This window comes from Lycorma delicatula, chromosome 5, assembly GCF_047948215.1.
Source record: "Lycorma delicatula isolate Av1 chromosome 5, ASM4794821v1, whole genome shotgun sequence".
Classification (NCBI taxonomy): domain Eukaryota; kingdom Metazoa; phylum Arthropoda; class Insecta; order Hemiptera; family Fulgoridae; genus Lycorma; species Lycorma delicatula.
Window position 1 is genome coordinate 14652505 of NC_134459.1, and position 16732 is coordinate 14669236.

Genomic DNA, 16732 nt, shown 5'->3' on the forward strand with positions numbered 1-16732 from the left:
AATTCTCCGCTAATCATGTATATAAAAACATTTTTATCATGTATCTTTTATATAAATGTACTTGGGTTGTATAAAATTTCTTGGGTGTTCTCTGTATTATATCTGGTTAGTTTCACATGCTTAATTCATTAACTTATTGTTCATACATTAAGATTTCATGTTACCCCACAGGTCCAGTGTTGGTTAGGTGATCTTGCAATCAACTAAGATTGTTCGCTAATTTTTTAACTTAATATTGCCATTAAAATGGTACCTTATTTAATTGTTAACTCTTTTAATTTAAAAAAAAAATTCTACCAGATTTTTCAATAATTTAAAAGATCATTCATTGGTTTGGTTTTTTAATATCGACAATATTTTACTATCAGACATGGTATGTTTAAGGTCTAAATTTCTTTTATGTATGACAGTGAACTTTACATGCATTGGTTTCCTCAGAATTAAATTCTCTACAAATCTTGTTAAGTAGTTTTATTTGTTAAAAAAGTATTTTTTTTTTTTTTACTCATATTTTTTGTGTTTTACTCAATAGTTTTCTTGAAAATTACTGAAGATACAGTTCTAGGACCATTAAAAAAAAATTGCAGATAAAGTTAACTAATTAAAATCACTAATTTTGCACTTTAATTTGTAACCCAAGAATTTCATTGTAGCCTATCATTTTTACTTCTAGAACAGAAATCAGTTCAAATCTTTTGCTAATTATAACCAAGGCATTTCTAGGCCTGTATGTCTATAGTATGAACATTTTTCTTATTTTCACTAATAGAACATATCATAAACATATCAGAACATTATTATAAAATGCAGCTCTTTATTGGAGTAACAAAAAATCAAACTTTGCTAAATAAAATAAATATTTTTGAAAAAGAATATGTATATTTCAGGAACAGTATTCATTTGATGTCCAACATATGTTTATCAAAAAGACAGCACATTTAAAAATACATTTTGTAAAGCAATACAGTCAAATTTATTAAGAGATGTGGCCAAAAACTGATACTTCTCTCTGTGCTAATTGATTGAAACAGGTTAAACAGTTATTAAATATTTAAGAGGTAATTATTTTTCAATATATGAGGTTTGTTCAGAAACCTTATTTTTTAAATTTTTATTATTTTACTGATTATTGGTCCTTGTCTCCTTCAAATTATACTCCCCTTTCCTATTCACACACTTTTCCCAGCAGTGATTCTACTTTGCGAAGCAGTCCTTTAAAGCTTCATTTGAAATGGTCTTTAAGGTGCATGAGTTTGCTTTAATGTCATCAATAGTCTCGAAAATGGTGTCCTTTCATCACCGATTTTAATTACTGAAATAAGAAAAAATTGCAAGTAGGGAGGCTGAAGGATGGCAGTTATCTGATTTTCGGCACAAAACTATGAATTTTCAAAGCTGAGTGTGTGGGGGCACATTGTTGTGGTGAAGGAAACCATGAGTTGTCTCACCACAACTCTGGTCTCTTTTTACAAATTTGTTTACGTAACGATTGTAATATCTTGATAATACGTACAGTTCACTGTTTCATCATGAGGCAAGAATTCAAAATGCACAATTCCACTAAAATCAAGAAAACAGAGAGCATAATTTTGACATTGGATCGAGACACATGCTTTCTTGGGGCATGTAGATCCCTAGCTTTCCCTATGGAGCTTGGGGCATGGAGATCCCCAGCATGGGTAAACCCAGCTTTTGTCTCCTGTTGTAATCCTTTGCATGAATGTTTCATCATCATTGGCTTGTTTAAGAAGTTGATGACAAACATTCACTTGATGTTTTTCCTGCTGTTCAGTCATCAAACAATGAACAAACTTTACTGCAACTCAATGCATGCTCAATTTTTCAGTCAAAATGTCATGAAATGAACTAATCGAGATGTTAATCTCTTCTGCAAGTTCTGTGACTGTCAGTTGGTGATTTGCATGCACCAGATTGTTGATTTTCTGAACATGGGTGTCATCAGTTAAAATCGAAGGCCGTCCTAGTCAAGGGTCATCTTCAGTTGAATGACGACCACTTCTGAATCGTGAAAACCATTTGTAACATTGCATATGACCCAGAGCATCATCTCTGTAAGCTTGTTTGAAAAGTTGAAATGTTTCTTTGAAAATTTTCTCCAGTTTCCCACAAAATTTTACATTGTATTGTTGCTCACAAAAAAAATTGCTGTTACACTTAAACATGTTGCAGTCAAATAAAAACTCAAAATCTAAACAACAATCCAAGAATATCTGGTTACAAAGGGGTTTATGTAGAACACATTGCTGCCACTATTGCTGCATGCCACTAAATATCTCTGTTGGCCTGCAGTTAAATATGTTCAGATATTTTCTGAACAGACCTTGTATTAGTGTAAATTTATTTGAAGGTTTAAAAAATATGGTATTATAATTTTTTATTGTAAAAATCGTTTAAAGAAATTAATTTCTAAAAGTTTAAGAAATATTGGTCTGACTTGACCAATAAAAAAAAACAGGAGGCCTTGGATTACTAGGTAATCCAAGCTGTAATAAGCTGCTAGTTATGTTTTTTGTGTAACTGCTAACTACGAAATAAAAGAGTGCTTAGAAAATTCCACAGGTTCAAAAAAGAGGGTGGTAGTTAACCCATAGAGCTTTTATAAAGAAGTGGCTGACAGGATCCCATAGATAGAACTAGGACAGAAGGTGACGTAACTTCCATGGCAGTCATCAAGTAATGATAAATAAATGAAGAGAAAGAGAACTGCTTCTAAGTGGGCTAGATTGATTAATTGTTTTGCACAGGACCTAACCTCTGCTATACTTCACTTATAAAAATGAACAACCAATTTCCAACAACTAGAAATCAACAAAATTAACTTTTCGGTTTGGTTGGGACATTGAAAAAATTGAGTGTGTTAGTTTTACAAAGTACAAAGCTTGTTAAGGAAGGTCCAAAATGGAACTTCCTTAAAAAAATTTCTATGTGCGAGTCCTGTGAGGTTTATGTTAGAGAAACATGTCCTAAGGGCTGTGTATTAAGCTTTATTATTTTCAATAGTGATAAGCAAGATTATTAAGAATTTACTTAAACCATCATGTTATATGTTAACAATTTTACATCCTTGTGACACCCATGTCTTTTGCCTAGTGTTTGCTTCAAAATTCATAAAGTCCTTTTTAAATGGGCAATGGGTTCATATTTTCAACTGCTGAAACAGCATGTGATTGCTTTTCTTTTTTAAGAATCAATGATAATCATAAATAATTTTGTGTCATTAAGAATCTCGTTACCATCCATAAATAACACTTTAAAATCTTTAATTTTCAAAATTATGGGCAGTTTCATTATGAAAATTATACTTTAAACATTTCTTGAAAAGCATAATGTATTTACAGACTTTCACTACGATTTTAGAAAAAAATTGTTTATGACTCGGCTGTTTCCCAGATTTTTAGAAAATGTATTAAATAATGTAAATAAAAATATAGATTAACAAGGTAACAGAACTGTTTTTTTTTCTCAGTGTAATATTTTGGCTTATGAGGAAAAGCTTTATTAAGTTTTAATTACAATTTTTAATAAATTACTGAACCATTTTGAAAAATCATCTCATCAATTTATTTAAAATGGAATTAAAAGATTTCTTTGGCAGAAACAATATTAATTGTGGAAGATTATTTAAATAATACTTTTTTTTTAAATTGAAAAAATAGTGTTTTCTCCATCTTTGTTCAACATACACGTAAATATATTCTCAAATAATTTTGCCAGTACCTTATGAATTGTGATTTATTTTGTAGTTATTTTTTTATATTTAGTATCTTCATGTATAATTCTCAACAGTATTTCACATGTTTATATGTATATTTTAAATAATTGTTATGTGATGTGTAATGTATTATTATGTATTGATAGTGTAAAATATTTATTATTTCAGTGAACACATGTGAGACATGAATTAAATATTTAAAAGAACTCAAATTTTTGAGATACTTACAAATTTTTAGATTTCTTACATTTTTTTATAACAGAAGTTAGGGTGTAGATTGGACATAATTAAACAATATGAGTTATATAAGGTATGATGAGATTTTAATTAGATTATGGATCTTTATTTATTTACTTCTTCATTAGATAAATCATTCTTAGGATTTTTCATTTAAAAAACTTACTTTCTGCTGGTGTCTTTGGATCTAGTCCTGTAGCAAAGCAGAGAATTGTGGTTCTTTGACAGCAGCTGGATATAATTGCAGTGACGTATATATGTTGGATTAAGATATAACCTGAAGATCGTGTATGGTATTGCTTTGGGTGTTTGCTTGATAATATTATTTTGAATGTTCTAATTGTCCTTATGTCTTTTTACGAAAGGAAGTTCTTATTCCAAGTCTAGAAACATCCAATCATTTTTTGTCAGGACAAATCGGAAAGTACAGATGTAGTTGAGACGCCAGTGACCTCATATATTAAATCATACTCTCAGCAACATCACTGGAAAGGGGTTGTTCAATGAAATCACTACCTCAAGGTATGAAAGGAAACATATTTTCCTTTCTTCAAATGGTTACTACAGATTTAACTTCTTGTTTGTTGCTTCTATCTCATTTTGCACTAAAAACACAGTGACAGTTGTACCTTGAAGGCTTGAGTTATGAGTATTTAAGATGTTAAACAATGTCCTCCAAATAAGCAAGAGATAAAAGCAATGTTGTGAAATCATTTAAATTGTGTTAATTCAAATTTAGAATTTATTAGAATCAACCTTATTTCATCACAAAACTCAAAACAATTTACCCCAAGACAGCCAGTGCATTTCTGAATGCTTTAAAAAGTGTTCATGATCACTTCCTATTTCATTACAAAGAGCAGACAACAACCGGCTTTTAAGAAGATGGCCTTAATAAAATTGGCAATTTTTACTACCTTGTCGAGAACAGTTTTCATTTTGTAGAGCACATAGTACTTTGCAATGTTCACAACAATTTGGCCATTTCTCAAGAGGTGCCACTTTCTGGATATTCCTGACAATGCCCTAGCACTATGTTTGTGTATACCTACATATTTTTCCTGGAACTTTATAGTTATGAAGTCATTGACAACATTGAAAAGAGGTGTATTAGGAAACACAAATTCACTAAACAAGTCTTCACAAATTTATTTTTGTATTAGTTTTGTACAAAAGCTACCATATTAGCATTATTCAAAATATCATGACTTCATCCAACTGTAACACAAAATATTCACTATTACATAACCATTCTAGCAAAATATTTTTAACATTTTGGGCCATCTCATTGATTCTTCTATTTATTGTATTTGCAGATAACTATATTACAAATGCTTGTTGGCATGTTTTTCAATAAAAACTCTGCTATTGCTTTTGTTGCATGCAAAATTAAATCTTGCCCCTTGTATGGGGTTGCTTATTTCTGGCAGTCAAAAGAGCGACTTTGTAAGAGACAAGAATTTTATTCCACACACAAAGTCAACATTTCTGTGAAAACCATGAAGTTACATTTTTTTGTTTTGAAAATATTGTATTGCTTTATTAACTATTGTTATGTTTTGTTTCAAGATAGTGTCTCAATTGTGATGGTGTCATAGATTCATTTGATAACACTTTGCAATCAAGAACACACTGTTGTCTGTGTTCACCATCTTTATTCTGAATGGAAGATCCTATTTGTAAATAAGATGCATAATTTTTTTGTGAAGAAACTGTTTATCTGCACTTCTAATATTTTTGAAAACATTAGATTTTTTTCTAATTGTTGTCTGTCTTTCATTTCAACAATCTCTCATTTGAACCATTGATCCATATCTAAATAAGATTGTGAACAAATTGAGAATCAGAAAGTGACAGCTGTTTCAGTACACATTAACTTCTTCAGATGTTACAGACAGAATACAAAAGCTTAAAAATATGATACAAAGAAAAAAGTAAATGTATAAAACCAAAAGAGATAAAATACACAAAGATAAAGAGCAGCAATAGGAAGTTTACACATGTATCAGTAATGTATAAACTTATTGGTCAAGTCAGAAAAAGAGGAGGGCAATATTGACGATAAGATACGAAGCCCATCTCACATTTATAAGTTTAATAATGATGAACTATTACAGTCTAATTGATCATTTAAAAGTAAATTAGAATTTTTTATTAATAAGTAAACGTATATTATATAAGTGAATGTGTGAAATTTCTTTTGTTTTGAAATTTTGTTTACTTTTGTTGGAATGAATTGCTTAAAGAAGGAAAAACTAGTAACTGTAGTTTTGTATAATTTAATTTTTTTCTTCTTTAATGAATATCTTTAATTGACAATTTCACCTCCCAAGGAGACTAGAGCTTCAGTCTGTGGCTTAAAACCTTCCCTGGGATAACATGAATGTATCCTGCAAATTTGGAAGCAATCAGTCAGTTGGTTTTCATGTGATGCAAGAACATACAAACAAATAAACTTTCAGATTTACATATAAAATTCTGAAGTACTTGATTAATTAAACTTACTTGGTAATCATTATTTACAGATATTCATAATAATATTAAGTTCGTTCTCAAAATTATCATCTGATATTGGAATATCTAATAATCTATAAATGTAATTGTTAAAAGCATTTAATTTACATGCAGACAGATAATGATGTACTGTGAGTGACAATATCAGTATGTGAGGGTTTGTGATGTATGATAAAATCCAATTTGTTATTAATTTTAGTAATATTTTAATCTAAAAAGACGATAGAATTATTTTGTTCCACTTCCAAAGTAAAATATATACTTTTGTGTTATTTGTTAATAAAATTCAAGAATATTCCTAGTTGTTTCAAGCTACCCGTAAACCAACCAAAAATATCATCCATGTATCTATACCTAAATTTGAACTATTTAAAGAAAGGATGAGCATAAATTTTGTTATAAAGTCATTTATAAAAATTTCAGCACCTAATGGTTAAGTTGGTTACCAATATTAATTAGACCCTCTTTAGAGTGTAAATCTTACTATTAAAATAATTTTGATTAAAACAAATGTTCAATGCAAATATCTTAATTCTAGTAATTTTATTAGTTTTCTGGATAATCAGAAACTTGTTAACAATATTGATAACCTCTTGTGGTGGAATACTAGGAAATAAATCTTTTACATTAAATGAAAGTAGAGTAGGATTTCTGGAATATATAAATCCTTAATATTTTCAACTAGCACAGCTGAGTTTTTAATATTAAATTTTGTTTGAAATTTACAATGATATTGGATAATATTAATAATCTTCCTAGAAAATTTATCAGCAGGAACATTAACATATGAAACTACTGGTCTAATTGAGTGATTTTCTTTTTGTAATTTAATAAGAGAATACAATTTGGATAGCTGTGGATTCATTACTGTTAATGTGAAACCATCACTTTCCCTGAAAATAGAACAATTCTTAATAATTCTTTGAGACTGTTTGAAATTTAATTGTAAGATTCACCTTAATATCATATTTGTTAGGATCAAAAATTCAGAGTTTTTGAGATTTTTCCAAAGCAATGAAGTAGAGGTTTTTCCTTTTATCTGCATATGTAAAAACTATTATCATTCTCCAATGCCTTATTTTTTTTATTGAATTGATTAAATCTAAGTTTCTGCTCTTTGGTAATCTAATGTTTACTCTTTGGTAAACATTATAATTATCATTTTTACAATTTTTAATTTTTGTAGAAAAACATTGTTTTTTGTTAATTATTTCTTGAAACAAAATATCCTTATTAACTTTAATTTCAAAATAAGTTCATATTCTAAGCTTAAAATTTATATATTCTTATATTTGTCTGACTAAGTTATAACTAAAACCTTTCTCTAAAAGTTGAATTTCATGTTCACTAAACACTACATCCATTAAATAAATAAATGTTATTTGTAGTAATATTTGATTGCAAAATTAATTTGAAATACCATAGGCAACTGCAAATATTTTTATCAAATAATTGATGGATGAAGCCCTTACTTGATGAAAATCCATTGTAACTAAAAGAAAAAGAAAACAAAATATGTTTCTTTGAAAACATATTTACATATTTAAAAAAAAAAAGGTTAACATATTACTTTTCTGTGTGTTTTTGGTAATCAAGATATTTATTTTATAGGTGGTATGGCTAAGTAGTCTTCTTATCCAAGGTAATATTTTTTGTTTCTTTAGTGTGCTTATGTGGATTTCCTTTTTTTCTGTATTTTATTCTAGAAATATTATTTTTATTTATATAATTTTAATTATTTTTGTTTGGTTGATTTTTTCTGATTCATCAATTTCTTTTTATGATAATTGTATAAATATTTTTTTTTGTTTTGTATTTTGGTAGATAATTTATTTTTTGATTATTTGTGGATGATTATTTTTTAATTCTGTCTTTGATTATAAAATTAATCCTTTATTATTTTTATTTATATATTTTTTGTGAAATTAAAAAAAAAATATTTAGTGTTCATTTTCTTTTTGATGGATTTTCATCAAGGCCTCATCCATCGATTACCACTGGTCAGTATAAAATTTGGTCTTTAAAGGGAGTAGATGTTCTACATAGTATTTTATATGCTGAATCTGAATATGTATTCCGAAACAACCCATCACATAACATTCTTAAGTTACAACCCCTTACATTTATTTGTTCCATCATTTTTGGAACAAACAATACAAATAAGTTAGTATGTTTGTATGTTTACTTATTCACATCTGATTTATATTGTGATCCATACTGTAGACCTATATTTGATGCATAACAGTCAAATGATGTCATCTCATATCAAGCCAGATATGACTCAAGTAATGAGTAATTCAATGTGATGAAATTTTCTTAAGTATGAGTTCAGCTCTTGGTATGACTTGCTGTGTTCTTTAGTTGTAGTGGTTTTATCATACACATATTATAAAGATTGTTTCATAAGTGATGCCATAAATTTAGTGAACAATTTTTATGACAGAACATTTGGTATTATTTTATTGAACACAGAGATGTGTTAAGTTGTGTGTGAACAGATCTGAAAAGATAAATTTAAAAATCCTCAAAATGTAGTTTGGAATGTTTCTTGAGCATTATAAAAATGTATATATGTATATTTGTTGTTTTATTCAATATGTGCCACTTCTCCGAGTTGAATTTTGTTTAGCTATCAGCCTTCCTTCCTTTTTCCTGTTTAGCCTCCAGGAATTACCACCAGGTTCTACTTCATAGGATGTAGGATGTAGTGTAAGTGAAGTGTAGTCTTGTACAGTCTCTGGTCAACCATTTCTGAGATGTGTGATTAATTGAAACCCAACTACCAAAGAACACCGGTATCCACGATCTGGTATTCAAATCCGTATAAAAGTAACTGCCTTTACTAGGATTTGAGTGTTAGAACTCTTGACTTCAAAATCAGCTGATATTTGTAGACCCATTCACCACTAGACCAACCTGGTGGGAGCCATCAGTATGGATCATGTTAAATTCACAGTGCAGCTGTAGACATAACATAACATAAGAAGGAAGACAGATATATATAAGAAGGATGAAAAAATGAAATTTACTTAACCTTTTCCTAATACTACATAATTATATTAAAAACTATTGTATTTATGATCTAAAATGTTAACAAAAAATAATTTGAAAAAAATCGGTTTAAAAAATTAATAAAATTATGGAAATTCTAGTAGTGAAATTTTTATGTATTTTTCACTATGTATTTTTAATTTCTTAAATAAAAACTCTAAATTTCAAAGTGTACAAATTATGATATAGTCATGTGTATGTGTGTATGTGTATGTGTGTGTGTTCAGAAAGTTGCTGTGTACTGGAATTATAGAATTGTAGTGACAAAACTTACTTAATTATTATTTTGTATGCTTATTTCATTATTTTTTAGTCGAATATTAAAATAACTTGAATAGTTTATAAAAAGTATTGAAAATTATCTCCCAACATCAATACAACTCTGCAAACATTTCGTTCTGTTTTCAAACTCTTTAACCAGCTGTTGTACTGGAATGTCTTGTATGTATGCCCTTTTTGCAGTTTTTATTTCGTCAGTCATGCATGATCTGTTATATACACTGCTTGTTTCGCTGTCTCCCGTAAAAAGAAATCTCGGGGAGTCAGATTAGATGATTGTGCAGACTACAAGCTTCTCATAAAAAAGTCATTGATCTCTTAGCTGTGTGCAATGTGGCGTCATCTTGTTTAAACCAATCATAATTGATTTTCCCTTCTGATAACTGCACAATAATAATCACTATTACTCCATGTTCAAAAAAGATTGGACTCACAATGCGTATTCTATTCACACTGATTCAGACTCCAGTTTTCACTTGTAAAGATTGTTCGTGTTCATGGGGGTTAGTTGACCACAATTGTATAGTTTGTGAATTAATATACCCTCCCAGATGAAACCATGCTTCATCTGTAAAAAAACATAATGTCAAGGATACGTACGGGATTTTGATCAAATAAAATGTTTAAATTATTGACAATAATTTAGTCTTTTGGCATGATCTGTAGGTTTCAGTTGTTGAACACACATTACTTTGTAAGGGAAAATTTTCAATTCTTTTCTTACAGTTTTATGTGTGATAGGAAATCTAATATCTTGCTGCTGTGCTAACTTACGCATTGACTTTCATGAAATTTTGGCCATAGCAACTGAAATATCAAGCAGCTTATGTTCATTAAGTTTAGAGGGTCTTCAACAAAGCCTGTTGCTCAAAACTTTTTGATAAAGAGTTCGAAGTGCATTATGGTGAGGAACAGAAGTATACGGAAACTTTTCAGAAAATTGTTTCACTAAATCAGTATATGTATTAACTTTATGAAAGATGTGTAAACGAGAAAAATGTGTCCCTCTACCAAAAGAACCATTATGTCTCTCACAACTATTGATTCTGATAAATGAAATGAAGCATGTTCTCAATTACAACTCAACTGACGTTTTGGTTTATTACTGAGCAATGTCCAACGAACCCACTGGGCAACCAACCTAATGCTGAAAGAACAGAATGCACCAATAACTCTAAAGGAGTGACTTTCCAAACGCACTGTGTGTATGCACACATGTGCATGCGTGTGTTACTAATAAAAACCAGAAATTATTCCATTTAAATTTTGTATGTGCAATTAGGTGGGCCATCCTTCAGAACTGCATCAGTTTTCAGGTCCTTGTCTAAACCATTGGGCTCAATTGAAAAAAGCTTGCTTAAAAATGTTTAAAGATATCCTTTCTTAAAATTTCTCAGAAGGAAATTTTTCCATTAGAGAATTTTATAAAAAAAATGGGTCCTATAATTTTGATTATAAAACTTATTACTTATAATGCTATTTAAAAATATCTATATTGCTTAAATTTCACCTGATTTAATATAATATTATTTTTATTATTATTATATTCCTAATATATATGTTACAGTCTGTTCAACCAGTGAACAGTAAGCAATCCCCTACCCATGCCCCAGTGATATGAGGATGATATATTACATGTAAATGTAATATATATTTAATGTATAGTATATGTAATGCAATGTATAGTCTTGTGCTGTCTCAGGTCGCATAGGTCTGAGAATTGAATCCCAACCACCTATATCCACTGTCTAATATTCAAATCTCTATAAAAGTTACCAATTTTTACTTGGATTTGAACGTCAGAGCTTCAACTTCAAAAATTAGTTGTTAAACAAGTGATTTGCGATGACAAGTTTGTGACTTAATAATGTATATGGCTATTTATTTTTATTCATGTTTAGGCAGTTGTGGTTTTTTCATCAGAAATATGTTTTTAGTAAGATTCCTTTTCTTTTATTTATTTTTCTTTAATATAATATGTTTGGCATGATTTATTTATTGTCTAATTTGAAAAAATATTTTCTGGGTATTTGTGGGCTGTTTATTTTATTAAGATTACAAAATTGGATGGTAATTCATGTTTTATTGTATTTTTAAGTTTTTCTTTCTTCATAGGAACTTTGTATATTTTATTAAGCAAAAAGAGGGAGGGAGAGGGTTTATAAAAATGTTAATAAAATAACATGCAGGTGCTCTAAATATTCCCGCATAAACTCTTTGGTAGAAATTTGTAAATTATTCCAATTTTATTCTTAAAAATTAATAAAACAAAATGTTTACACAATTTTATAGGAAATTTGTTATGTCTAACTAAATTAGTAAAATGTAGCTACATAGCTACATTTTCCAGTAAAAAAAATTTTATTTAATAATTCTTTCCTTTGTTTGATTTTCATATGCAAAAATTAGGTAACATATTTAATTTTTATTTTGGATTTATAATCTTGAGTATGCTCTGAAAAACTGAATTTTAATATTAAAATATTTAAGTTCTCTCTTTTTAATATCTTTGATATTTAAAATTTATGTTATCGATTTACACGAAAAATTAGATCATAATAAAAATTAAAAAAATGGTGGAAATCTTAAATTTTTGTGGATTTTTGGCTCCCTATTTTGTCTTTTTAAATTTTATTCTCAAAGTAGATTTTAAGTAAGAACTGTAGAGAGGGCTCTTAAAATATCATGTTGGATCTAAAAACTATAATTTTATGGTAATGTAATTTATGGGTATCTCCCCAAACACTATTACTCAACCTGACTATACCTCTAGTTTAAATTTTTACTATGGGTTTTATAAATTTCTGTTTATTTAGAAGCGAAGTTAATCTGCAGAATTTATATCAACCTGTGGCAGGTGCCATACAGTCACAGCCACAGCAGCAGCAGCCACCACAACAACAGCGGCAGCAACCTCAGCAATCAAGACAAGTTCAGCAGCCTATTCCAGCCTATTGCAGCCAAACATAATAAAAACAATGTGGTAAATATTATCTCTATCTTATAAAGTAGGTATATATGTGGTGTACAAATTTGCATATATGCATGCAGTGAAGTTATGAGGATTTATTCAAAACATTTGAACAAATTTTTGAAGGTAGATCTGCATAATGTGGCAAAATTTATAGATAAACCAAACTAAATTATTTTGCAAATACTTAGTCGCAGAATTTACATGTAGTAAATTAAAAATATTTCCATAACAATTTTTCACAAGAAAACATTCAGAACATTTTTTTGGAAAAGAACTGTTTAACCATTACAGTATTTAAATTATGGTTATTTAAGGTTGAAGCTCTTCAAGGGTAAGGGAACTGAATCTATGGACAGCATAATATTTCAATTACTGAATATTGAAGATAGAATTTAGTTTGAAAAGCAAGGCAATGAGATTTGAACCAAGTTCACAATGTTCTTTTAATTTTTTTTTCTGATAGTTTGAATTTATAAAGAGACTAAGGGGAGAAAAGCTGTTGGGAGGCAGGGAGTTAGCCTCTGACATATGATATTTATTTTTTGTTTAAGATAGACACCATATTTTTAAAGATAAAAGTTTATACATCTGTATTTTTTTTTAATTCTAGGAAGCTAGACAGCTTAGGGACTTTTATTAAAGGTCAGGAATCCTGAACCTCTTAGAGTCTTCTTTTTTTAATTTTTTCTGAAGATAGAACTCTTAAAAAAACTGTTTGAAGAGTACAAATTTAATTTTTTTATATACATATTTTTTTTCATTGATATGAATAAATCTGTTTGTATAATTTTCAGTGATATTAATCTTGTTTTAATTGCATTCTAATGATACTTTCTTGGATGACCTTTTGTTTTTAACATTGATTTCTGATGTGTAACTAACTTCTGTGATTTTTATTGCTTAGACTAAGTTGTGTGCAAAAACTCAAGAGCTTGAGGATTGGATGAAGAAAGATGACCCGATGTCGTGTATTAATACAGATACACATTCACAACAGCAGCAAGGTGATTTTTTTTTTTTAGATTTTATATTAAAAAAAAAATTGTGATTATCTTTGCCATTGTTAGAAATTGCTTTGTTGGAATTCCAGCATGTACAGTAGTTGTAAAAATTTGTGATATTTTCAGTTAACATTTGTAATTTTTGATTTATGATATATTGGTTAGTGTTCTTGTCATTTTTGTTCTTATGAATTATTTATGTTATATACTGTATTCATATATTAAATAAAATAAAAGAATAAATCTGTGGTGGTGGGTAGCTAAATTTTAATTTTCTTCAATCCAGTTAATACAGAGGAACATATGGACAACAATAAAGAAAAAATTGATTTACTAAGTTAATATATATATATATATATAAAACACCACCTTTCAAAAAATATTTTATTATTATTGTTATTATTCTGGTGTAAAAATTATAAGTTTAAATTTATCTATTAAGCTGTTGCAGGATATGGTGCTTCCAGTTATGGATATCAGGAGTTATCAGCCACATCCACCACTTGGAGAGGCTCACCTGATTATTCTAGGTAAAATTATAAAATGTATTTTTATAAACATTTACTTCATATGTAATGAAAAATGATGCTCTCTGTTTGTTCTGTTCCTAGTTTGAGCCAGCTAGTGCTGCGCTCTAGTTTCTATTAGAGCTGGCCTGTGAGTCAGTTTTATACATTCATTCGAGTAAAGAATCCCATCTGGCGCAGTCATGTATTTCTTGGTCTAATGTGACTAGTGTTATTTAGTATTGTACAAAATAAATTCAACTGTCCTAGAAGAATATGGTTTCGTTTGATTTCACTCCACAATCAATACAGTCAATCCTAGCTCTAAAGATTTAACACCGTTTAAATTTAGTTCATCAGTACAATCATAAGAATGATTCATGACTTTTCTAAAGCTTGTTATTTTCTAGATTTATTTAGTATATATATAATTTTTTTATTATGTGCCATTGTGGTAACTGATACCAACTTTTGTTGAAAGCAATATAATTGATTAGATTATAGAGTTAAACATTTTATATAAATTTAATGACAGACTGAATGTTTTGTATGGGTCAGACAATTTTTTATTTCTTATTTGAAATTTTTTTAGTGACGATGGTGGAAGATCAGATGAAGACAATGATCCAGGTACATTAATCGAGAAGACAACTTCATTGACATCTGTTGGTGGCAATTTAGGAAGTGGAGTTAGTTTTGGCAGTACTGCAGTTGGTACTGCTTCCTCTGGTAATGTTTGTAAAGATCAATCATTACCATCATCTAGTTGTGGTCAACCAAGATATATGACTCTGTCACGGTGAGAATAATCATTTTTGTCTTTGTTTAGGAAATAATTAGAAAAGAATATGTACAAAAGAAATATTTTTTTTACTATTATTTAAATTTTTTTTTCCTTAGTTGGGGGATTTTCCTATTATGTAGTAATAGTTTTTGAATTGTCCCTCATCATCTTTAATAAATCTTCCTGAAATTTTAGAAGCACTTTTAAAAATTAAAAACATATATATTAAGCAGTTAAAATTGTTAATTATTGAAATTTGTTTAATTCATGAAGTACATTTCACTTATCACCTTAAAAATGCCTTGTAACATAAAATATACTATTTGCTTTTATTGTTATGAAATAGATCTTGATATTCACTTACATTACCGTAATAAAATACTCATAGAGCCTAGAATTCTATAATGAATATATATTATTATTAGTTATACATTATATTACTATGAATACTTTATATTGTATGATCATTTTTTTTTGCTTCTTCATTTATACATTTTGTTAATTTATTTATAACATATCCCTCATTATACGCTATTTCTGAGTTTATTCTTAGTATAGTATTTATCCTATAAATGTATGATTTTAAAAAACTTTTGTATAATTTAATTTTTAGTTAATGAAATAATTAAAGTTGTAAGTAAAGTGATTATTGGAAGTTGTAGAAGTACTGAAAACAATAAGTATTTCTTACCTACATGTATGTTAATTGACTGAATTATTCTGAGTTTAGAAAATTCACAAGATGGTCAGTGAAAGTCAGCAATTTTTATTTTTAGATTCTGGAGGAACTATGGTGTGTAGTTAAAATGTAGCATTTAAGTTATGAAGAATCTTGACATAATTTTAAAAAAATCACTTCTCAAGATTGTAGTCAATTAGATATTCAAAATAAATATATCTAAAAGGAGTAAAAGGTAGTCTGGTATCCTTAATATTCAACTCTTTTACATTGAAAGGTTCTTCATTTGTCATACAACTGATATTTCTACCCTAATTAAATTTATACACAATGTTTCACTATATGTAATAAATGAGATAATGGTTTGATGTGTTGTAGAGAAGTAATGGATACATCAAATGGCAATACTGGAACGCTGAACTGTACTGCATCAATCCAAATGCCTCGCAATGTTTGGAGAAAACATTCTACTGGTATGTTGAACAGATACTTTGTATTATTGTATTTATCTTTAATCATTTATTTAACTTTTTAATAATTTTATTAGTGTAGATGAAAATGAACACTTGTTCTGGGCAGAGATTAATTTTGTTAAAACGGTCTCAAACTGAAGACAAACTACAGGCAAGACAGTATGCCTGTTTCTATCTGTAACTAATTGGTTAGTTTGGATGTTTTTCTTTTATTAATAACTTTTTACTCTTGATGTAATATTTAGACGATTGTATTAAATTATAAAACTTTAAAATGATAAACATTTATCCAATGAAAAAGGAGCAGGTTAAAAAAGTAACAAACCAATTTAAGTTGTTGTAGTTGTAAAAATTAATCTTTAGCACTTGATTGACAGTTGCCCGCTACTGACTGTTTTCTCTTCCGTTTGTGAGGATCGCCAGTTATCATACTTGTATTTAAACTTCGTAAATTTTACACCATTTTTTTCAGTATTTTTTTTATGTATTAGATGATAAACT

General features: G+C 28.6%; 1 protein-coding gene across 2 annotated transcripts in view; it reads left to right on the forward strand.

The window, feature by feature from the left end:
* The window catches only part of LOC142324736 (uncharacterized), a 42334-nt gene that overhangs the window by 16635 nt on the left and 8967 nt on the right, over positions 1-16732 (forward strand). The window contains exons 3-7 of one of the 2 annotated variants that reach the window (XM_075365668.1): positions 12631-12797; positions 13693-13792; positions 14232-14319; positions 14888-15094; positions 16137-16231. In XM_075365668.1, coding sequence (XP_075221783.1) covers positions 13732-13792; positions 14232-14319; positions 14888-15094; positions 16137-16231 — 451 coding nt within the window. In that variant the 5' untranslated portion in view covers positions 12631-12797; positions 13693-13731. The remainder of the gene's footprint in view (positions 1-12630; positions 12798-13692; positions 13793-14231; positions 14320-14887; positions 15095-16136; positions 16232-16732) is intronic. The other variant, XM_075365669.1, reaches the window with a different exon arrangement.